This window comes from Meyerozyma guilliermondii, genomic scaffold, assembly GCF_000149425.1.
Source record: "Meyerozyma guilliermondii ATCC 6260 scaffold_2 genomic scaffold, whole genome shotgun sequence".
NCBI lineage: Eukaryota > Fungi > Ascomycota > Pichiomycetes > Serinales > Debaryomycetaceae > Meyerozyma > Meyerozyma guilliermondii.
Genome location: NW_001809799.1, coordinates 140289 through 162163, shown reverse-complemented (window position 1 = coordinate 162163; position 21875 = coordinate 140289). Strand labels below are relative to the sequence as shown.

Sequence of the window (21875 nt, the reverse complement as noted above, 5' to 3'; positions counted from 1 at the left end):
CTTCCCACACAACTAATCATGGACCCCTTGGAAGAACAACAACAAGAGCTCGAGGTGCTCGAGTCCATCTACCCAGACGAACTCACAAAGATCTCAGACCAAAAATTCTCCATCCACATTGCCCTCGATACACCTTCGGAAACAAAACACACCATTATTCTCCATGTAAAGTACCCGCCAGAGTACCCGGAAGTGGTCCCTGAGCTTTCATTGGAAGCAGAATTTGATGATGAGGGTGTAGAGCAGCATGGAAATGATGAAGATAGCGAGGATGAAGGACCCAGATTGGGCGATTTGGGAGAGTTTGTACGGTTCGAACTGGCTGATATTCGTACTCTTCTTTTGAAAATTGAGGACGAGGCCGCAGCCCAGATCGGAATACCGTCGGTATTTGCATTGACATCTCAACTTAAAGAAGAAGCCGAAAGTTTGTTTCAAGCCAAACTCACCAAGGCTCAAAAAGAATACGAAACCAAACTTCTTGCCCAGGAAATGGAGGAACAGAAAAAGTTTCACGGCACAAAAGTCACCAAAGAACTGTGGACGAAATGGAGAGAGAATTTGCGAAAAGAGTTGAAAATCGACGAAAAAGTTGCACAGGCTTACCAAGAAATGCACGGTGGTAGAATGACGGGAAGAGAGATCTTTGAGAAGGGATTGGCAGGAAACGAAGACGATTTGGAGGCAGAGGTGGCAGCAATTGCAATCACCAACTGAAAAAATCATTAAAGACTGAATGTTTATTATGCTATGTACTGGTTGACGGAGACAACTACTGAAGAAGTGAGTTGCTCACGTATCCACGTCCGTGATCCACTCCCACACCTTCATGATCTCACCATGATGTTCCACCAAATGGTACCGCACATTGGAGTTGTTCTCCACCTCCGAACTCACTCGGTTCCAAAGCTTGAGCTTCCGACTCAAGTTCTTTTCAGTGGTCAAGATCAAATCACGAAGCTGAGTGGACCCAATGTACAGGGGAATGGATGGGTCTTGCTTCGCAAGGTTATACTGTTTTTTGAGGTTGCGAAGAACTTCATAGTACACGGTCTCAACCCGGAGTCGCTGTAATCTATACTGGCGAATCCGGTACCGAACATATAATACAATAAAATACACCGCCACCATGGCCAGTAATACTCCTTTGTAGTGAACCACCGTCCCTATCACCGTATTCAGAATTCGGCATTTGAAACTGAGGTTTGATAAGGACGTTGATCGAAGAATTTTGTCCGAGGTTTTCTGCGATTTTGACGAGTTGTCAACGATACCGGCACGTACGCCATCACTGAATCCAGTCTGGGTTAGTATAGGTTGGGAAAAAGGTGAAAATGTGCTAACTTGCCTTACAATTACTTCGGGTTCTTTTTCCAATTCAATCACTGATCTTTCCCACAATTCTTCAAACTCGTCCCTAGTAATATAAGGAGCCTTCATCATCAACAATAAATCATGGAGCTCAGTGGAATTCAAGCCTGCCTCGAAGTCATCGGTGGAAGTTCTTCCACAATTCTTTTCTGCGTTGCGCGACCGCAACAAGTCTAATGCTACATCGATCATGATCTCGAGCTTTTCTGCCTTTTTGGTGTCGGGAACACATCTTTTCAAATTGGTGTGTAACGTAGGAGTAAGACGGAAGTACCATGGTTGTGTTTCCACAAAATCCTCATAACATCCAAGCTCCAAGTATGGGTAGCATCGGGCATGAGGAGGACATGGAGTACACCTGGGTTTGAAATTGGCGTCTAAATAGGCTCCAACAGACACCAACAAAGGATGTGAATTAGGTGGAACCGTTGCCTGTTCGATTTCTTGGCCACAGTAGCCAACGAGGTATTGTTGTTCACGGTACCAGAACACTCCAAGGCCGTATACCACCGCCAAAAGCCAGAGAGAAATGAAGAAAAATGGCGACCAGAACGACTTTTTGCGGGAATTGGACGACTTGTGATGAGTTTCATCCGTCTCTTCATCCGACTCGTCGTCAGATTCTTCTTCAATTACAGAATTCTCCGCTTTTTTCGGTGTTGACGAGCCTTTCGATGGGGTCTTCCTAGGCGTTCTCTTGGGCGTCGCAGACTTTGGAGTCGCTTTCGAGCTTTTAGGTGTGACCTTGGAGCTTTTTGGGGTTACTTTCGAGCTTTTTGGGGTATCCTTGTGGCCCTTTGGAGTGTCTCTAGCTTTTGGGGTATCCTTCGAGCTTTTTGGAGTTTCTTTAGCTTTTGGCGTGTCTTTAATCTTTGGCGTGTCTTTAGCTGGCGTCAGCTTCAAAGAAAGCGTGGGAGACGAACTGCTCTTCACTGGCGTCTGAGTCTTGGGAGTCTTCTTCTTTTCTGTCAGAGACGCACTTTTCAACGGCGATTTTCTTGGTGTTCTTTTTGGAGTATCGCTAATTTTGGACTCAAAACTGGATTCCTCAAGCTTAAAGTCTTTAGGCGGAGTGCCATGAATGGTTACCCCCAAATCAGCGGCCATTTCCGCCAATTTACGGTCCTTTATAAGAGCACGACCATGCTCAAAGCTATCTTCTTCTTCCTTTAAGGTTTTGAATTGAGGACTTTCAACTTGCTGCTTTTGTTGTTTCTTTCGAATTGGCGACTCCTCCTTCACCTGATCCAACTTTTCTTTGATTGCCGACTTTGCTGGTGATCTCTTGATTTTAGTCGCAAAAAAATCATCGTCGGAAAAGCTCGAATTGTCATCAAACAAGTGTCCACGGTTGCGCTTGGCTCCACTTGAAGGTGCCAGAGACGGAGGCGAAGTTTTCTTCTTTTTCAGTGACTCATTGGACTCTTCTTGAGTACGTTTCTGAGGCACAATTGGAGATGATTCGTCTTTAGGGGAAACTTTTTTCGGTCTTCCGCGCTTTTTCTTAGGCTTTGGGGTCTCCAATTGCAGTTCACTAACGTTTTCAAATCCTTCACCAGATCCATTTTCCATTTTTTGCTGATGAGAGGTCAACAATTGTGCTGCTTTTGGAGCGATTTTTCGGTCAAACAAATCCACGAGTTCTGCCTTCTTGGCATTCGAAGCGTACGCCACGTTGTGTTCATTCAAAATTCCACGCAATTGGGCAACCTTGAGAGACTTTGGGTCGAAACCTGAGTTAGTATAGGAATAACAATAAAATTGCAGCCGGAGGTCCGAAGATGACTTGTCACAAAGTGATCAATATATCTTGAATTGAACGCGTTGTCAACCCAGGGGTTCCAAATGTACTTGATCCAAAAATTGGAACGTGTTGCGCTACTTACCCTCCTCAAGGTACTCCTTATCCATGGCAAGGTACAAATGTTTATTTGTTTTGTTGATGACCGCGTGGCGTATCTGCAGGATGGTGTCTGGGTGCGCGACAAATCAGAAATCAAAGAAGAAGAAAGTGAATCAAATAAAGGAAGATAAAGAAGGAAACAAGAAAGGTAAAGGAAGAGTAAACCAGAGACAGTTCGATCCACCATTCTTCATACTCAAATTCTTCTCATTTTGGCAAATCGACTCTTTAACAATTCAGCTCATGAAAATCTTATGACATGCCAACAACCTTTGAAAGCCTTCCGCCAGGGGTATTGTATGAGATTATTGGTGCTACTGAGCGGAAATCTGTGATTTGTATGGCGCAAACGAGCCGGACTATGTACAGGACGTTGATTCCCAAACTCTATCAAAGAATATGCTACTATCCGGTTTCACCGCAGCAGTGGAAATATCAGAATGACCGAATTACAAATAAAAAACTGATCTTTCAAACTGAGGAGCAGTGGCACCAAATCATGCATGCGCTTGAGCGCAATGCGTGGCTTCAGCCGCTTGTGGAGGAGATTGACGTACGTTACGCACCTGCACAGTGGGTGGTGGTGCCGCCGCAATATCACAAGATTATCGCGGGCTGCATCAACATGCGCCGGGTGTGGTTGCCGCCCAGTATACGAGTAGCGGAGGTAGCGAGCCGTTGGACTCGGCTCGAAAATGCTGATACCGACAATTTTGTTGGGTGGGATCATGTGTCGAAATTACGGGAGTTGATTGTTGGTAATCTGGCGGTGGTGTTGGGGCGCGAATTAGCAGCCAATGTGGAAACTTTGGAGTTGGATGTGAGTAATTTGGATGTGATTGATTTGATAGGGACCCTAGAATTTAAACGGCTTCGGGTTTTGAAAGTGACGCTCCGGCCCCATCGGGGGTTAAAGCGGTTGGTGGGTGTTGTGAACCGACTTTTAGCGGCTACTGTGACTACGCTAATGGTTGTTCTCGACGACATACATGATGATATACATGACGATGTTGGTCATGGTCATGTACATCATTCCGACGTACATGACGACGCATATACCGATGTACATCATGCACTCTTGGCGCTATATTGCGAAGCGAAATTGATTCGGGCCCGGAGGTCAATGCATGAAGGGTTACAAGCTGTAAGCATTATCGCTAAAAATGCATCACCACCAAAGTCGGACGATGACGTCAATGCGACCGTGATAATGACAATTGCGGCGATCTTACTGACGATCGATTGGTCTATTACCAAAGTATGGATACATCTTGAAAATTTCAATGATATCGGACCACTCGCCGAATTAGTTCAAGTGGGGGCAGCGCGCATAACTGTGGGGGTGACGACTCCGAGGGTCTTGGCAGAAACAAACTGTACCAGTACCGGCCTGCTGGAGATAGATTTACTGCACTATGCATATTTAAGTACGGCGACCGAAGTGGCGACTGATACAGACATCGGCAGCAGAAGCGGAATCAACGGCGCCGACTGTGACAATAATGACGCAATGAAAATCGGTGGCAGGCGCGGCGCAGCTTCAAACGCAATATTGGTTCCACAGGTGGTTTTGCTTTACCCGCCATGGGAATGTCCTTTTTATGATGATCAAGTTAATCAGCAATGAGGCGGGCCAAGTTGAGGCGAAAATTTAGGCTAAAGGTGCGTTTTCCGTTGCCACGCAGATATTTTGCAATGAAGATCGGGCGAGCCGCACGGCGTGGGTGGGCTCGTGACTGAACTATTTTTACGCATTGATAAATTACAGACTGATGGTTTGACTGATGGTTACTACTTGGTGGCATAATCTTGGTGGCATGTATGCGTATGTATAATGATGGTTCGAAATAGCTTATTTTTATGCACAACCAGTGGGAGGGTTATTGCATGAGAAAACTAGGCAAGTCAATCCGCCGCACGCAAAGTTGCGCACCGGTGCCACGGCCACATTGTAAAGTCATACAAATTCAACCTGCCTGTACGAAGGATATCGCGAAGAAGGGAAAATTTACGCGAATGAGTTTTTTTTGCAGGTGCAGCCTTGCGGGCAATTATGCATGCATCTGTAGGTGCATGCGGCGCCACGGTGCTAAAATCTTAAGTAAATGCTTCTTCGTTTAGGCGGGGTGTCTTAGGGTCAATGTATTTGGTGTCTAAATCTGCATCCGCATATGTAGTTATAGCCATGATTTCTTAATTTTTTTTTTTGCGTCTGTGCGTATGAGGGGTTTGGGGTGGTATCATTTTTGAAAATATAAACGCGAACATTTCCGGTGAGAATCTTTTATTGCAGCCAATATAGTAAATTGCTTTGCGCTTGTACATGGAATATTTACTTCCGGTCGGTCATACCAATAAAGGCGCCACTGCCGTTTCCCCCACTGTCACCACCTCCAATCCTCGGACTTGTCTGCTCCCTCGGACATATCAAGATATGCCCCAACTTCCGTCGGTGTTCGAATTGATGGTAACCACCCAACAACAACCGGCTCCTCATTCCGGTCATAAATCACCCATTGCCCCCGGAAATGATCCAAGAACACCGGAAGTTAATTCTCTTCCTCGACTCGAACAATATCAACCGCCACCAACTACATCACCTTCCGACCAAATTTTGCCAGTACCCCACGCAACTCAGCATCACCGAAGGCTGGAACCCTCGGCAGATTACTTTAGTCTCCCACCATCTAGGAAAACCGGTCCTCAAGTTGCGCCCGTGCAGCATTACCCCCATCAACCGCGATCGTCGATCAGTTCGTCGATCGAACTGCTTTCTCGAAATCCATCGGCGACCCTGATTACCCCCGGTTCGTATAACACATCGCCCAACTTTGGCCCCGCCATGGTGCTGCCGCGTCTGATCCCGGCGCATGCCCCTCCTACTTCGCACGGCCAACAAGGCCCGCATATCCCACAAGGCCCACAGGGCCCACACAGTGCTCCGCATACTGGCCAGCATACTGGCCCGCATAGCGCTCCTAATACCTACATGACTGCTTACGCATATCCCCCACCTCCTAATGGGCCCGGCCTCGATTATAGCGGCGCACCTCCACATATGGCACATCCCCACTTTCCTCCCACAGGACCCTACCCACCTCCTTATCCCCAGTATTACTTTGGAGCCCCTCATTTTCAGGATAATACCACAAAAATTTGGGGGGCTCCTCCACTGCATGTGCTCGGATCTTTTGACGAGAACAATGCATTAATCAATCGTCGCCGCATAATAAAGCGTCGGACCAGAACCGGATGTTTGACGTGCCGCAAGCGACGCATAAAATGTGATGAAAGAAAACCTCACTGTTTTAATTGTGAAAGGTCGAAAAAAGTATGTTTGGGTTACGAATGTACCAATCAAAAGACCAAGAAACGAGACCATGAATCTGATACAAAATTAGAGGAGACTACTCCTCTGCCTAATCTCGAGCAGGGCTCGAAGTCTCATAGAGTATCGGTTCATGATCTTACTAATTAGTATATGCGTATCAATGCAACCTATTTTTAATAATTTCTGCTTCCCAATGCATCGCAATGTGGTACCAATGTGCCTAACGCATCCCAATGTAGCTTCCATTTTAGCCGCGGGCCATTGATCGAGTTTCCATTTTGCATCCAGAATGTGTGGCTGCATAGGTTGCATATGCAAGATGCTTGACGTCACAAACCTAATCCGGGCGTTCGCTAATCTTGTGTCTGCAGGAGTCGCCGAAACATGAAACAGATCTGTAGTATCGATCGCCGTTTCAAAAAATATTGTTGCTCCTAATTGGATGGAGATCAAGAAGCAATTTGACTGGAAATTGGAGCCTCAAAATTTTCAAGGGGGCCAGCCCGCATCCCCTATTATGCATAAAACCCAACGCTGGCTGCGGACTTGTCGGCGGTCTTACGTCGCTCCTTCCCCCACTCGCTTAGAGTTGGCGATTCCTGCAATTGCTGTTCCTTTCTTCTGCACAGGCGCAAAAACTGGGAAGAAATAATACATTTGGTGCGGCTCATGCATCTTCCACCTAAATAATCAAACTTTTAGGTTTGCTGGTAAATCTCCCGATAATAACCGCGTATATGTCGAATAAGATGCGACGTAGAAACCCCCTGCCACCGATGCACAATTACGCATGGTTCACGCATGGTTGCCCCGGCAAGACTCGGTGATTGGGCGCGACGCCGCACAACCGAGCATTGTTCTCTGTCACGCTAATTGCGTGCACGGGTTGCTCCTTCCCTTATCCGATCGCATCTTTCCTAATGGGTACAGCGCCGAATGTTGGTGGTGTGATATCTATCAGCCAAGGTGCTTCGATTACTGCGGCTCATTACATAACCGTACGCCAACGTGCATGGCTCGTATTCTTAAACTTCCCTTAAACTACCCTACTTACCCATACCTGCCACTGCGTAATCTAGCATATAACTCTGTTCAATTAGTGACTCTATGCGCGAGTAATGCCGTTCATTATACGCAACCAATCCATCCACCAACGGAACCATTCCGCGAATTGATGTAAGTCTGGTGGGTGCAAATTGGGCAAGAATAACCCGTACCAACCTCTGACTTACGTCGAATGTTTTAAAATTAACATTCCATTCTCGTGCTCTCTTCATCACCAACAAGATCTGATCATCTGTAAGTGCAGAAATGGTATTTTCAAGCGATTTCAGCCCGAGAAACAGCAGTTGCGAATCTGGACCCAGTTCCATACTTGAACGAACCACCAGATAAAGTCTCATTGGATGGTCCAAAGTCAATGCAAGAAGAAATGCTCCACTGTAGTCTTTTTGGTCGATGCAATTGCGTAATTTCTGTTCTTGTTCGACTCGTTTTCGCGATTCTGCTTCATTTTCCATCCGAGTCTCTTCACTATTATCGGTCCAAATCGTCATATATCCATCGCCGTCACACGTTACCAACTCCTGACCGTTATCCTTAGCTGCTAATGCCCAGATCCGGTTCTCGTGGTTGTCGAGAGTAGCCAAAATTTCACCATTTGTAGTCCATATTTTAACAAGTCCATCGGCTCCACAGGTGACAATTTGGTTGTTATCTCGTACGAAAATGGCTCTCTGGACTCCATTAGTATGGCCCTCGAGTGTTGCAATGCATGTGTAGTCTTGAAGTGACCATACTTTGGCGGTTTTGTCACCGGAACTCGTCACCACCATCGGCGCATACTGGCAAAATTCAATGTTCCAGAGCCCTCTTCTATGGCCCTTTAGTACTCCCACAGTATCACCAGTAGTAGTGCTCCATATTTTGGCGGTTTTGTCGTACGAAGCAGACGCAAAAAACTCGTCGTTGGGCGAAACCGCTATGCTGTTGATATCTTTTTCATGAGCCCGTCTGGTGAACTGGGCGACTTTCACGGAAGAATTTTGGAGCTTGTTCTTCTCGCTCGGAACTACCCACTTCTTTATCGTCAAGTCGTCGGAGCCCGTAATCAAAAATTTTGGTGGATTTTCCTGACTGAGAGCCACCGCTGTCACGCTCCCGGCGTGCCCATGGTACGTCGAGTGCACCACAAACAGCTCTTGATCATCGGTCCACTGCCACAACACCGCCAAACCATCTTTTCCTGCCGTGGCTATCCACAATCCGTCGCTCAGCACCGCCAAAGCGTTGAGCAAATCGGTGTGAGTTTCGCAGAGTTTCACCGCCAATGGAGCTGCTGGATCCATGATTCGAAGTGCTGGAGAGTTGGTGGCCAATGCTAGCAAGTTGCGGCTGGATCCCACATAACAAATATCTGCTACTGTGCCGTGGTTTCCTGCTAAACGTTGTACCACCGGAAACTCCAAAACTCCATCTTTTTGCTCGGGAAATAGAGAAACCTCCACCAAAGTCTGGTCGCTCATCACTAACCACACACCCTGGTCTCGCGCAAACACATCTGTCACCATCAACTCTTCGGTGGTTTCGAGCATCTTGGTCAGATGGCCCACCATGGTTCCATTTCTGTCCCAAACCCACAACGTAGATCCGCTTCCAGCGCTGTAGATACACTCCTCTCCGCCCACAGTAACAAACCCTACCGCCTCCACCTGGTGCCGAACCGGAAACGACTTGATAGGCCGGTACTTGTCCGAGTATACCACCACCACCTGGTCTCTTCCTCCAGTCACAAGTTGTCCATTTGCATCAAAAGAGACCCCTCGGACCGCAGAGCTGTGCTCACGGATCGTGGCTACACATTTCCGTTTCACAAGGTCCCAAACCTTGACGGTACCCATTATGTCACCGGATGCTAGCCGCCAGTCGGCGGTTCCATTGTCACCAAAAAACGCCAAGGAACAAATCGTGGTTCCGTGGCCCTTGAATGAGTGTGTCACATACCCGCCTTCAACGTCCCACACCGTCACCACTCCATCCGAACCTCCAAATGCAAAAAGTGTCGAAGTTGGGTCGGCTCGACTCATGAATATCGGCGCCGACAGCCGTATTGTGGACTTTACAGACCCGCTGGCCACATCCCACACCCTGAACTGCTGCGACTGCGAGAAAATACCCACGTAACGGCCGTCGGGTGTGATGATAAGTGAAGAAATTTGCTCGCCGTCGCCATCAACTTTCGCCAAAATCGCCTGTTTCTCCACATCCACAATGGAAACATCCTCCCCAGACGACGTGGCGACTATGTGCCCGTCCTGCGACATGCACGCAGCACTGCTGTCCACGAAAAAAGGCTCGATGTCCCGGTGGCGGAAACTCACTGTGTTCATTCGTCTTCAATCTTCACCAACTTTCCGCGATGAGCATCAGAACCCAATGAGCGCACCCAGTGCACCCACGTTAATATGTCTATGTACAATGTCTAGTATATCACCTCGTCGTCGCCGTCCCACACGTCAAAGCCCATAGCACGCGACGAGTCCTTGGTAAAGTCCATGATGTAGCGCTCTATGCCGTCAGACGCATCGTGCCGGCCGCTAATCAACTGTTTGATGTGGAAGATCCAGAACACCACATCGCTCAACAAAAGTGCCACTCTTACTCTCCACAAGCCCAACCATGTTGTCCATTGCTGGTGCTCCGACAACGCAGCGTCCACCAGCTCCTTCGTGAAAAGGTTGATCCGGTTCACGGGACTTCCCATCTGGAGATTTAGGTTCTGAATCATGCGCTGCGTTCGCATCAAGAAGAGCAATTCCATCGGAAACCGTTTCTCGTCGCTCAAAAAGTCTTTGAATAAACTCTTCATATCGCTGGTATTCGACATGTGTGGAGGTATGTGTCCCGGGCTGCCTTCGGGCGGAGGTCGAAGTGTCACCATCGTGGTGAACATTTGCGACGATCCGATACCCCAGTCTTCAGAAATTTGCTGAATTCCCTTCGTATTGAGAGAAAAAATGTACTGCCACAAGTCTCGGAACTGGCACCGAAACTTGTCCGGGAGAGTGATGTACAACCCATGGTCCAAGATCACCAACTGTTGCTTTTTGTTGCTGTCAAAACGAACCATCAAATTACCAGGATGCGGATCGGAATGAACAAACCCATACTTGAAAAATTGTCTGCCAAAAAGACTGAGGTACTGAGTCATGGCCGTGGCTACATTGTACCCAGCAGCCTCCATCCTTTTGCGAGAAACCATCGAGACTCCATCGATCCATTCGGTGATCAAAACTCGATCCGTCAGAACATCGGGATATGTTCGAGGAACATGTACGTTCAATGCCTTGGCGCTTTTGTCTTGCGCAATCATTTGCGCCAACTTGTCACCGTTCTTTCTCTCCTGGATAAAGCTCGTCTCGTGGTGCATCTGGTCCAGAACGTATCTTGTGAACATTGTCATTGGGAGCTCAAAAACGTACTCATAGATACGAGAAATGAGTCGGTACATCAAAAGATCGGCAACTATCTGGTTTTTCATGTAGTAGTGTTGCACCTTGACCGCCACATCTTCTCCGGTAGACAAGCGACCACGGTGAACCTGAGCAATGGATGCACTAGCAATGGGGTTCTTGTCAACTTGCACAATTTCACTGTAGTTTTCGCCCAATTCCTCGCGCAAAACCTTATCCACCTTGTTCCAGGGGGTTATGGGCGCTTCGTCATAGAGTTTGGAGAACCTTTTCTGGTAGGCGATGGGAAAAATCGACCCTTGGTTGGCGATGGCCTGACCGAGCTTGATGTATAATCCTTTATTTTCCATCAAAAGTTGGAGCAATGCCTCTGCGGTGGCTTCGTGGAGATCTTCCAGGCGCTCGTACTTGTCTGAGTTCCGAGAATATTCGTATGCTATCCACATAAGGACATAGAATGCTTTGATAGAGCGAACTGCCGTGGATGACAAATAATTGGTATCGATGTAATAAGCACCAGCGGTGGTTGCCACGACTCCAGCGGCAACAGCAACATACTTTCGGCTCCGCAGCGAAGTTCGGGTGCTGATTTTACCGGTAGATTGTCCTGCAAGGGTTCTAATATGGGGAAATTTGGTGGCGAAAAATAGTGAGGATGATTTTTTTTGGCCAAAACTCAAGATTTTGCCATTTTTACCGGAAACTCGTAATCTCCACATGGTCTATAAGGTCTGTGGAACACCCTAGTACCCAAAGTGCTACGATTTGTTACGATTTGCTCGCTGTTGCTAGATGTTTCGCAGTCAATTCGCACCGATTCGCGATAAAAATGTAAATTCGCACCAATTCGCACCGTTCGACTTCGCACTCGCACTCTTACCGCGGCCAATCGATATTCGTGCCGCGAAATTTCATCTTCACCATGTTCTCCACATTGGCTAGAGGTTCCAGAACACAAGCCCGTCATTATGCCACCACGGTTGGACCCAGAAAAGTCGGCTCTTTCCGTGGGGGATTCTTGGGTTTTCTTTTAGGAGTTTCCACCACCGGTTTTGGCGCTTATTACTACTTGCTCGACCAATTCACCAACGCTAACCAAGTTGTTGTTGCTGATGTGATTGCGTTGAGAGAGTCTATTGCGGGCTTGGAGAAGCATGTGCGTGCATTGGAAGAGAGAAAGTAGAGAATAAATGTATTTGTAAGGGGTGTAGAGAGATGGAGAGAAGAGATGAAAATAAGAGAAGAGAATAAAGAGAATTGATAATTGTTGAAAAAGATTCATTTGTGAAGTATGTGATCCAGAACTCAATTGCCAAAAGTGACGGGAAGTGGAATATTGAAGTGGTCAATTGAAAAGTTGGAAGAGCTGAAAATAGTGAGAAGAACAGAAATAGTGAGAGTAGAAAATAATCAGAACTAAAGACAGAAAATCGAAATGGACCCACTTTCATGCTCTATATACATTCCTCCAAAAACAACCGGCTGTCAATTAACAACTCCTGTAGTTCCTGCTTGTCTTCGTTTTCTCCCACAAATGTCACTTCGGTGGTTCTTCCTCCCATGCTTCCTCCTTCAACTGTACTCATTTGTATGAGCCGGTCACCATAACGGAACTCAAGCTGTTTCCTATAATTGACATTCACGTAAAGGTATCTTAACTTTTTTTCGCCAAAATTTATGTCGATGAAAGGACATATAGAAGGCCGTTGCGACCCACCAAAGTCCAACCGAGAATTGTCCAAAAACTCTGATAGCCCAGGTTGAGAATCAAACCTGCTGTAGCGAGGTGCGGTTTCTTGGAGAAGGTCATAAATGCTATTTTTTTCGTGGTGAGGACTTTCACTTTCAACCTTCAACAAGTCTCCGGTTTTCTGGCAGCTCACCTTCATGTCCAAGATTTCTTGTGGTAGTCCCACCAAGCACTCATTTTCTCCTTCCACGCTAACCATGCTGAGGGTGTCCACATCTGCCTTGGAACGGTCATTGAGCTCAACCCAGATTTCCACAGGCGGAAATTCTTCGTGATCGACATGGTCAAATGGAGACGGAACAAACCGTATTTGTGCAACATATGTATGAGGATCGTGGACCATGGCTTGACTGGAAAGACTGGCGTCTGGCTTTTCGTAAAAAGGAAGCTGGACAAGCTTCTTGATGAGTGTAGCAGCATTGGTACTGAACCTTGAGACCTCTGAAAGATTGTCTCCAAATTTTGGAATAATTGTGGAACTTTTTGGAGCAGGAAACAAGATATTTCCAAGACCCACGGTGAACATGGTTGAGGAGGGTAGGCTGGTGGATTTGAATGAGGTTAGGAAGTCGTAGTGGTTGTTGGTGATTTCTGAAGCAAAATCTCGCAACCTTGTGAAATTTGCAGTGCTGGTTTTAGTGGAAAAAGAGTCCGGACTCTCTCTATCTGAGTCTTTCTTTGCTTCAGAAACGTCTGAGACATCTTTTGGTTCACTCACGATTTCAGAAACTTCTTGCACTCCAGAAACTTCTTTCACTTCAGTAACTTCTTTTTCTTCAGAAACTTCTTCTCCTTCCTCTTTCTCCTTCCCCTTCTCCACTATCCCCAAGTCCCGCAACAAATTCCAGCTCTCTTCTTCAAGGTCTCGTTGGGGAGGTAACGACTTTGCGTCGTACAACTGCTTCTCATAGTCAAATGAAGGAGTGGTTTTCTCATCCACATCTAGCTTGGCGAGTGCCTCTTGTATAAAACCACGAGGTTGCGTTATCCGAGCAACATAAAACGGCTTTCTTGAGTGCCAAGGAAGAGACTCGTCGTCTGCAAATGGCACCAAACTGAAATCTTTGGATTGAAAATTGGGCAAATATTTCAGTTCATTGCGCTTCGACACAAGCATAGACATGAGCATTCTTTGAGACCGCTGGATCTGACTGGAATCGAAAGCGGCAAAGTCAAATACACCTTCCTGAGCATTTGGCTTAAAAAACACTCCCAAAGATTGACTCACGGCAGCCACAGCGGCTGCAAAATCATGGTTTCTCTCGTCAAACATCAGTTTAATCGCCAGCAAGTCAACAGTGGTTCGATAACAACGATCCAAAACCAGCCGCAACAAATTTTCAGCGTCCTTAACTTGGAAATCTGTTCCCGTGAAAACGAGGTTTTTAGACCCCAACTCGATTTTGGCTCCAGCCCTCGCTACATGCCTTAACAAAGTCGCGCTCTTCAGCACCAACAAAAACCTATCCAGAGGCGACAATTCCACACTCTTAGTACGTACAAGATGGTTCAAATCGGCCGGTTCTCCGGTAGTGATATTCCATGCTTTTTCCAATATAAGTTGGGCCAATTGGATCTTTGTCCGTCTTTGAAGCCCTCTACTGGTCCCTAGGCGGGCCACGAGAAAATGCTGGAGCTGTGTCTTTGTATAAGAACGAGTTAAAGTGTCACATAACTCTTTATGCTGTTGAGCGGTCAAGAATGATACCGCAGGTTTTTGTTGTTCTATCGAAATTCCAGTGTGATCCACGCCATCCAGTGCACCGCGGCCGTCCAGCTGAGCATCCTGGAGAAGGTCTAGTGAAGCGAGAGCAACCAGATCCGGAGTAATTTCCGGTCGAAATGAACCTATATCTCGTACAACTTGTCGAAACCGTTTATCAGCGGTTTCCGCAGGATCTAAAATGAGAATCCGTTCTGGTGCGTGGTTGCTCTGGAGCTCGGGATGCACCACGGACGGAATTCGGCGCAGCGAGTACCAACGAACGGCCCGAAACCGCGGCCGAAACATAGAGATGAAAGAAATCGGCGCACCAAAGTCATCGACTCACGTGCGCGGTCACGTGCCCAATCAATGTTATTTCCTGCACACCTCGCCGCACCAAAATGGATGGGTTTCCATTGCACTGCTCGCCCGCGCCTGCCTTTCACGCCTGTCCTGTGTGTGTGCTCGCTGACAATTTCCGTGCGTCTTCCGCAGGTCATGGGTTGCAAACGGCTCAGTGAGGTAACCACAAGCGACTATCACCCACTTAAATACTCCAGCATCTGCCGGTTGTTTTTTTTCTTTAACATTCCCGCATGTCAACAATAATTCGTACCGCACGTTTTTCTACAACCTTGCGGCATCGACCAGCATTATTAGCTTTAACCACCAGACCCTGTTTGGCCTTATCTAAGGTTCCAGGTCACTTTCAAAACTTTCACGACTCTTCCCAAAAAAAGATTATTGGTGATGTTCGGTCACAAATACCACAGGTGACTACCCAGCATATTCCTGAGTCGGTGGCAGCTCCTCAGGACATTTCTAGCACCGAATTTTCTAGTGCCCACCTCAAAGCCTACTCTGCTTCGGAGTTGCTCTCGTACCTTATTATGGGCCTTTGTACCGTCAACAAGACCATACTCAATCTTTGCATCAAGGTGTTCCCCTACGTGCCTATTCCGGTCATCAAGGCTTTGGTTTACAAGATTTACTGTGGTGGCGAGACTTTTGACCAGGTGAGAAAAACCGGAGCCCGGCTCAGCGACAGGGGAATTCACAACATGATGCTCTCATTAACCATTGAGGCATGCGACGGCAACGATAAAGTTGATCCAGACAGCATTGTGAGCCAAACCCGTCAATCTGTGCGTGATATTCTCATTCCTCACACCGAGAGTATCATCAATACCAGCGGTAAGGATATCAACTCGATTCCTCCCGGCTACGTAGCCTTGAAACCCACCGGTTTTTCTCACGACGCAGCCAACGTTTTGCGCTACTACAATGCCAACCCAAAGTATGCTGCTATGTTTGACGAATTGGTGGAAAGAGCTTCGTCCATTTGCCAGGAAATCTACGACGCAAACTCCAAGTTTGCCCTTAAATACCCCAACAGAACTGCTCCCTTGGTAGTGGGTGTCATTGACGCTGAGAAGCACGACTTGCAAGAAGGTGTCTACGAACTTCAACGAAGACTCTATGCCAAGTTTAACCCAAAGAACAAACCCGTCAGCGTTGTGGGAACTTTACAAATGTACTTGGCAGGTTCTTCTGACCTCTTGGCGATGGAGGAGCGTTTGGCGGCTGAACATGGCTACCGGTTGGGGCTTAAGCTCGTTCGTGGAGCATACATTCACTCTGAAAAGGACCGTTCTGTTATCCACAAAACCAAGGAAGACACTGATAAAAACTACAACCAAGGTATCACCTACTGCTTGGAGTCCATCTTGGCCCACCAGGGCAACACCTCCGTCATTGGACACTTGGTGGTGGCCTCTCACAATGCCGAGTCACTTTCTTTGACCACGAGAAAATTGGCCGAACCAGTATACGCATCCAACAGCAACAAGAGCAACATTGTTTTGGGCCAGTTGATGGGAATGGCTGATAACATTACCTACAACCTCATCAAGGAATACAAGATAGACAATGTCATCAAATACGTTCCTTGGGGACCTCCACTTGAAACCAAGCACTACTTGTTGAGACGTCTTGAAGAGAATGGAGATGCGGTCAAAAGCGACAATGGTTTCCCGTTGGTAAAGGCGGTGGTTTCTGAAATGATGGCTAGATTTAAAAGTGTATTATTATAATGATTAATGAAAGAATAGACATCTATTTGAAACTTTTGGGCTCCCATGTAAATCCACTGATCACACATTGCACCACCCATTCCCAGTCAATAATGCCGTATATGCCCTCATGTTGCACCTTGAACGTGCCACTGTTGTCGTAGATCAAATAGCGACTTTGGGTTGAATCCAAGTGGTTTTCGAGGTCAGACTTGGACTTGACATACCGTAGAGATTTGGCGCCAAATGCATGGAATATGAACTCACAAGTGTCCCAATTCTTGTTGTTAGTTTTGTTGTCGATAAAGAGAATGTGGTATCCCGTCAACAAGTGTCCGTTATTGTCAAGCTGGTGAACCAATTTTAGGCCCCGTTCATACTTGTTGCGAAACCGATAAATATCGATACTCTTGACCGAGTTGGTTTTCTTCGACTGGCCCGCAGGAAGAAGGTATACCGGCCAATTACTGATCAGAATGGCGCCTTTGGCACAGTCAAAAATGAATGAGTCCGACACAATCGGCCATCCAAGCGAAAGCGCCTGTAAATATTTGGCGCTTCTGCCGTAACTATTCGATACAACAGCTGCAAAATAGTATTCGTCGAGTTGACTAGAAGTTAGACGATGTCCATTTTCGTCTTTTGCATAAGAAAAGATCGTTTCAAAACCGTCTTCCAAAAGCACCCCGCCGTTGGTTTCTACTAGACTTCTGATTTGCAACCGTCGCTGGGCGGAGATTCCTTTGCCGATATTTGTCAAGCAAAATAGACATCCTCGAAACAAGTCAGACGTGCGTTTCAGAGGCTGGTTAGATAAGGAAATATGTTCTCTTTTGGACGCTAATGACATTTCTTCTCTCGTTCTCCGTCTTGGAGTGGTTTGAACCGACGACTCAGATACCAATCCAAATTTTTGTTGGTGCTGGATCCACTCGGGTAACTCCATGGAGCACTGCTCTAGTTCCACCAAAAGTTCTTTAGCTCCCTTCTTTGACACTTTCTTCAAAAGTACGTGATTGAAGCCTCTTATGCAACAGATTCCATCAAAGTCTGGTTTTCGAACAAGACCACAGACTATATATTCGTTGGGTGACGTGCGCACTCGAAGCTTGTCACCAATGCGAACATCAAGCAAGTGCAACTCGCTATTCTTTATCTTGTAAATATCGTCCTCAAACTTCACCGACAGGTCAAGTGGACCACTTTCCACAACTAGGCCAATATACATGCGGAAATCGTAGGCGGCCCACACACTGTTCCTGCTGACAATTTGAGACTGGGTAATTGTGTTCAGAGCTTCACTGCGTAAAATACTGGAATCTTTTTGAGTTTCGGTGTCTCTACCATCCACAGATTGTGTATCGGTCAATGCCATTTTCCGTAGATGACGCCCGGCAGAACGACTGGGAACCGTTGGCGAAGATGGAATTGTTTCATGAGAAATGTTGGCGTCGTTTTTCATTCGCTTGCGAGGTTCCACCAGATGTTCATGTCGTTTTAGCCTGTTTAGTTCCAAAGTATCGTCAACATGAACATAGGTCCAGTCCTCGTCTTCAGACTGGATCTCCTCTTTATCTGGCTGGCTTCGCTGGCTACTGGAAACCACTGGTTTTGTACTTGTATTTCCCGCAAGGTTGCGCTCTTCAACTACTTCTTGTGTGTTGATGACTTGAGTCCGAGACTGGTGTATATCGTCAATTCTTGGCGAGGAAGTTGCCAATGTATTTTGAAAATCTTCGAGACCAGCTTTCAGGGTGTCTGTGAGAGTCACTGATGGCAGCGTTGGAGGCTGAGTGCCACTATATTCCGGCAGAAAAGGCCGAATTACTTGAGTATCGTGGTTCTCAGGCAGCGTCTGAAGTACCTGTGTCTCGTGCCGGGGCAGGTCTGAAGGTATTTGTATTCTCTGAGTATCATCTGGAGGAAGTCTTGGTATTTTTTGAGTGTCCTCTAATGGAAATCGTGGTATTCTTTGAGTGTCTTCGGATAGTATTCGTGGTATTTTTTGAGTGTCTTCTGAAGGTATTCGGGGTACTCTTTGAGTGTCCCCTGAAGATATTCGTCCTATTCTTTGAGTATCGTTCCAGGATTGATATGCTTGAGAAGCTTGTGGTGAATTGTCTCTGTCCAATTGAGTGTCTCCCATCCTTCTCTTTTGGGAGTCATTTGGAACAACCACTTGTGTATCGTCATTCAATTGCAGTTTCTGGGTCAAATCTTTTTGAGTGTTTTCTGCACCGTTATTGTAATTTGGTACTTGATACTGTGTATCAGTCTTGGGTGAGCTTATATCAAGCGTATCAGGGTGTTTGAAAGTCAAAGGAGAGCTCTGGTTGTCATTTCGGATGATTTGAGTATCGTCGTAGTGCAAAGACAGGCCGAGTTTGGATGGAGATTGCGAGTTCTGAAGCGAAAAAGAGCCATTTTCTTTACTTTTGTCGTCCTTCTGTGTCTCCTCCACCTGATCGTTGCCAAAAACAAGACTCGAGTTGGTATCGTCTTCGTCTACTGATTCTGGAGGAAGTTGATTCCACGACGATCGGCTCCGAGGAACGGTCATAAACCACACACAAGAAACTAGGGGACAGTTTGAGCCTGGGAACCACGTCGAATGGCTTGGAAGTTTTTTGTTGTGATATTAAGCGAAGATAGTTGTAATCTAAGAATAAGCTCGCGCTGCGAAAGATGAAAATTATGGTGTCTACGGGTAATGGAAAACATAAGCAATTGACATATGAAATTAGTAGTAATAGCAAAGCTAGCAATTGTAACAACTGTGCTAGCTTGTAACAACCGTAGCAACTGCACCAACTTGAAGCCAATGACGATTCGAGATCGTATAATACAACAGCTTCGCTGCGCTATATAGTACACTAATTATAGGTTGGAAATTCGTCATCGTCGTCACCAGCAGGGAGTCCAGAGCCACCAAAACTTGCACCAGAATTTGCGGCCATGCCTACAAGTGCTTGTGGTTCGTGTCTGGCCTGCTGGGGGTTATTTTTCACGAGTTCCTGGAGGTATCTCATCTGATCTCCAGAAAGGTTCAAGTCGCTGGTTTGGTGTTGTTTGTTATAGTTGGGGGCGTTGGACGCATTAGAACCAAATGTTGGTTTGCTAGGAAGGTTTGGTTTGCCTGGAAGACTTGGCACTCTGTTATAAGCACCGCTGGGTTGGTGCTGGAAATGAGGCTGTTGAAACTGATGGTTCTGCTGAGGTATTGGTTGAGGTTTTGGCACCGGGTTTGCCTGTGCTCCGCCTAAAGTGCTCAAGATTGAGTCCAAAAGAGGAGTCTTGGGCTTGGCGGCCATGGCTGGTGGTTGAGGAAGCATTGGTTTGGAATGGTGATTTGAATTGGTTGGAGGTATTGGAGCAGGAACGTTGTAGGAAGACCGATTCTTGAGAATGCTAGGTGCTGCAGGAACGTAGCCTTTCCTAACCACATATAAGGCAAATAAACCTGTCAGTTGCTCAAATCCTTTCAAAGTGCTCAAGTATGGAGGCAATGGGCGAGATTTTTCAAGGGTTATCAAATAGGAGTCTTTAGCAAAAGAAGGTTTCCCGGACAACACTCCCACCTTTTCTCGATCCAAGAGGTACCCATAAAGCTTATCATAATCAGGGTGGTTCGCCGTTGGTTTGATTTCAATCAAGTAAAAATCTCGCGAAGATACAACCTTGTTGAGATAATCGTCAGCACGATTTTTGTCCAAACGGCCCTCCACCTCATGTTTCTTGCGTGAAAGAAGCTCCTTTCCCACCTTGATAAAACGACTGAAATTGCGTGCGGTTTGAGAGTCGCTTGGTTCGACATAGTTGGTACAAGACTTGAGCTCAGCAACGGCAGAAAAAGAAGCAAAATCTGGGAATACAATCTCTCCCTTCCACACCTCGGCGGATTCCTTTTCAAACAGAGGCTTTTTAGCGGGAACTGGGGCGGGTTTGGCTGGCTGTTGGCGCACCTCCACCTCTTCCTTGTTTTCATCTTTCTTGTCTTTAAGAATCATGTCGAGTTCATCGTCATCCAGATCAGAACTGTCTTCATTTACGTCGTCCTTGTTGCTTTCCTCACCGTCTGCCTCCGCTTGTTCGTCGTCATCGTCGTCTTCTTCATTATGGTAATAGGTTTGAGATTCGGAATTGGTGATGATTTCACGAGGCGGTGAGTCCTCCTTGATCCTACGATGGTCGATGTTTCTGGGAACCACATTAACGTCAGCTTCTTCCAGCTGACGATTGGCATCCTCTACTATCTCTTCTCCCTTGTGGGTTCGCCTAATTCGTTGCAGACCCTCGTCCACCGTCAACACGGACCTGCGGATCGACTCCTGTCTCACTTTTTCTGCGTAAACCTTTAAATCCTCGTCGATTTCCTCGGGAGAGGAATTGACAAGATCATAGAATGAAAGCTCACCAGTGGAAATCCGCCGCATTACATTCTCTTTCTTGATAAGCACCATCAACCCCCTGCTCTTGTCGGTGTAATGCTTGTCCTTCAGCGGAAACACCTTGAAAACCTCCGCTTCGAGTTCCTGGGCCCATTTCGTGGCCATCATAACTGCATCGATGCCGTCCGGAAGCGACGCCGGAGGAATGTTCTTGTGAAACACTCCAAAAAAAGCCTTTGCCACGCTGATTCTCGTCTTGTCACGAAGCGTGAACGAATATCCAGGAGTTGTTTGCTCCTTTTCTGGTTTTTTCTTCGTTTCACTCTTTGATTCCTGGCACAAATTGCACATGTACTTCTTGGGTATACTGCGCTCATTACGGTACCCCATGCACTTTGCATGTTGCCACGTATGACACTTGTCACACTCAATCATGGTTCCTCCCTCGTCGGTTTCCTCGTCATAATTGTCTTTATTGGCACCACAAGGCGTACATCTGACTTCGCCATCTTCTTCATTTTTGTCGTTGTTGTTGTCGTCGTCATCATCGTCGTCATTTTCTGAGCTGGCATTAGCCACTTCTCCCGCATCGTCGTAGACATCGTCCAGATCCGACTCCACCTTTGATTTTTTTCTTCTTGGCTCCGAATTTACGTCGTCATCTTGCTCCTGGCGCAAGACATCCTGGAGACTCCACTGGGAGTGCTGTCCCTTGTTGGAACGAGCAGACTTGCGTGGTTGCATTACGGCTAACGGGCTACTATAGAAAACCTAGGGCACTATAAAACTACTAGATGCTGGGGATAAAAAAAGCGTGAGAATAAAAATTCGTCAAATTGATTTATTGGGTGCGAAAACTGTATGCAGTACATTCGTCTTCACC

General features: G+C 46.7%; 10 protein-coding genes across 10 annotated transcripts; 4 read left to right on the top strand and 6 right to left on the bottom strand. All coding sequences in view use genetic code 12, as the record gives it.

Annotated features, from left to right (window-relative positions):
* Positions 1–18: 18 nt before the first annotated feature.
* On the top strand, positions 19–717 carry GIR2 (Gir2p; the record flags this gene model as incomplete). The annotated part of the gene is made up of 1 exon (XM_001485556.1): positions 19–717. One exon carries the CDS (start codon positions 19–21, stop codon positions 715–717), a length of 699 nt encoding a protein of 232 aa, XP_001485606.2.
* Positions 718–792: 75 nt separating this feature from the next.
* PGUG_01276 (uncharacterized protein) lies at positions 793–2943 on the bottom strand (the record flags this gene model as incomplete). The annotated part of the gene is made up of 1 exon (XM_001485555.1): positions 793–2943. The coding sequence occupies one exon, from the start codon at positions 2941–2943 to the stop codon at positions 793–795; it is 2151 nt and encodes a 716-aa protein (XP_001485605.2).
* Positions 2944–3533: 590 nt separating this feature from the next.
* Positions 3534–4901, top strand: PGUG_01275 (uncharacterized protein; the record flags this gene model as incomplete). Its single annotated transcript, XM_001485554.1, has 1 exon — positions 3534–4901. The coding sequence occupies one exon, from the start codon at positions 3534–3536 to the stop codon at positions 4899–4901; it is 1368 nt and encodes a 455-aa protein (XP_001485604.2).
* Positions 4902–5597: 696 nt separating this feature from the next.
* Positions 5598–6752, top strand: PGUG_01274 (Zn(II)2Cys6 transcription factor domain-containing protein; the record flags this gene model as incomplete). Its single annotated transcript, XM_001485553.1, has 1 exon — positions 5598–6752. The coding sequence occupies one exon, from the start codon at positions 5598–5600 to the stop codon at positions 6750–6752; it is 1155 nt and encodes a 384-aa protein (XP_001485603.2).
* An 899-nt stretch (positions 6753–7651) lies between these two features.
* UTP13 (Utp13p) lies at positions 7652–9994 on the bottom strand (the record flags this gene model as incomplete). The annotated part of the gene is made up of 1 exon (XM_001485552.1): positions 7652–9994. The coding sequence occupies one exon, from the start codon at positions 9992–9994 to the stop codon at positions 7652–7654; it is 2343 nt and encodes a 780-aa protein (XP_001485602.2).
* Positions 9995–10086: 92 nt separating this feature from the next.
* Positions 10087–11796, bottom strand: PGUG_01272 (uncharacterized protein; the record flags this gene model as incomplete). The annotated part of the gene is made up of 1 exon (XM_001485551.1): positions 10087–11796. The coding sequence occupies one exon, from the start codon at positions 11794–11796 to the stop codon at positions 10087–10089; it is 1710 nt and encodes a 569-aa protein (XP_001485601.2).
* Positions 11797–12531: 735 nt separating this feature from the next.
* On the bottom strand, positions 12532–14838 carry PGUG_01271 (uncharacterized protein; the record flags this gene model as incomplete). Its single annotated transcript, XM_001485550.1, has 1 exon — positions 12532–14838. The coding sequence occupies one exon, from the start codon at positions 14836–14838 to the stop codon at positions 12532–12534; it is 2307 nt and encodes a 768-aa protein (XP_001485600.2).
* Positions 14839–15128: 290 nt separating this feature from the next.
* On the top strand, positions 15129–16625 carry PUT1 (proline dehydrogenase; the record flags this gene model as incomplete). Its single annotated transcript, XM_001485549.1, has 1 exon — positions 15129–16625. The coding sequence occupies one exon, from the start codon at positions 15129–15131 to the stop codon at positions 16623–16625; it is 1497 nt and encodes a 498-aa protein (XP_001485599.1).
* Positions 16626–16647: 22 nt separating this feature from the next.
* Positions 16648–19164, bottom strand: RAD9 (chromatin-binding protein; the record flags this gene model as incomplete). The annotated part of the gene is made up of 1 exon (XM_001485548.1): positions 16648–19164. The coding sequence occupies one exon, from the start codon at positions 19162–19164 to the stop codon at positions 16648–16650; it is 2517 nt and encodes an 838-aa protein (XP_001485598.2).
* Positions 19165–19477: 313 nt separating this feature from the next.
* PGUG_01268 (uncharacterized protein) lies at positions 19478–21736 on the bottom strand (the record flags this gene model as incomplete). Its single annotated transcript, XM_001485547.1, has 1 exon — positions 19478–21736. One exon carries the CDS (start codon positions 21734–21736, stop codon positions 19478–19480), a length of 2259 nt encoding a protein of 752 aa, XP_001485597.2.
* Positions 21737–21875: the final 139 nt, after the last annotated feature.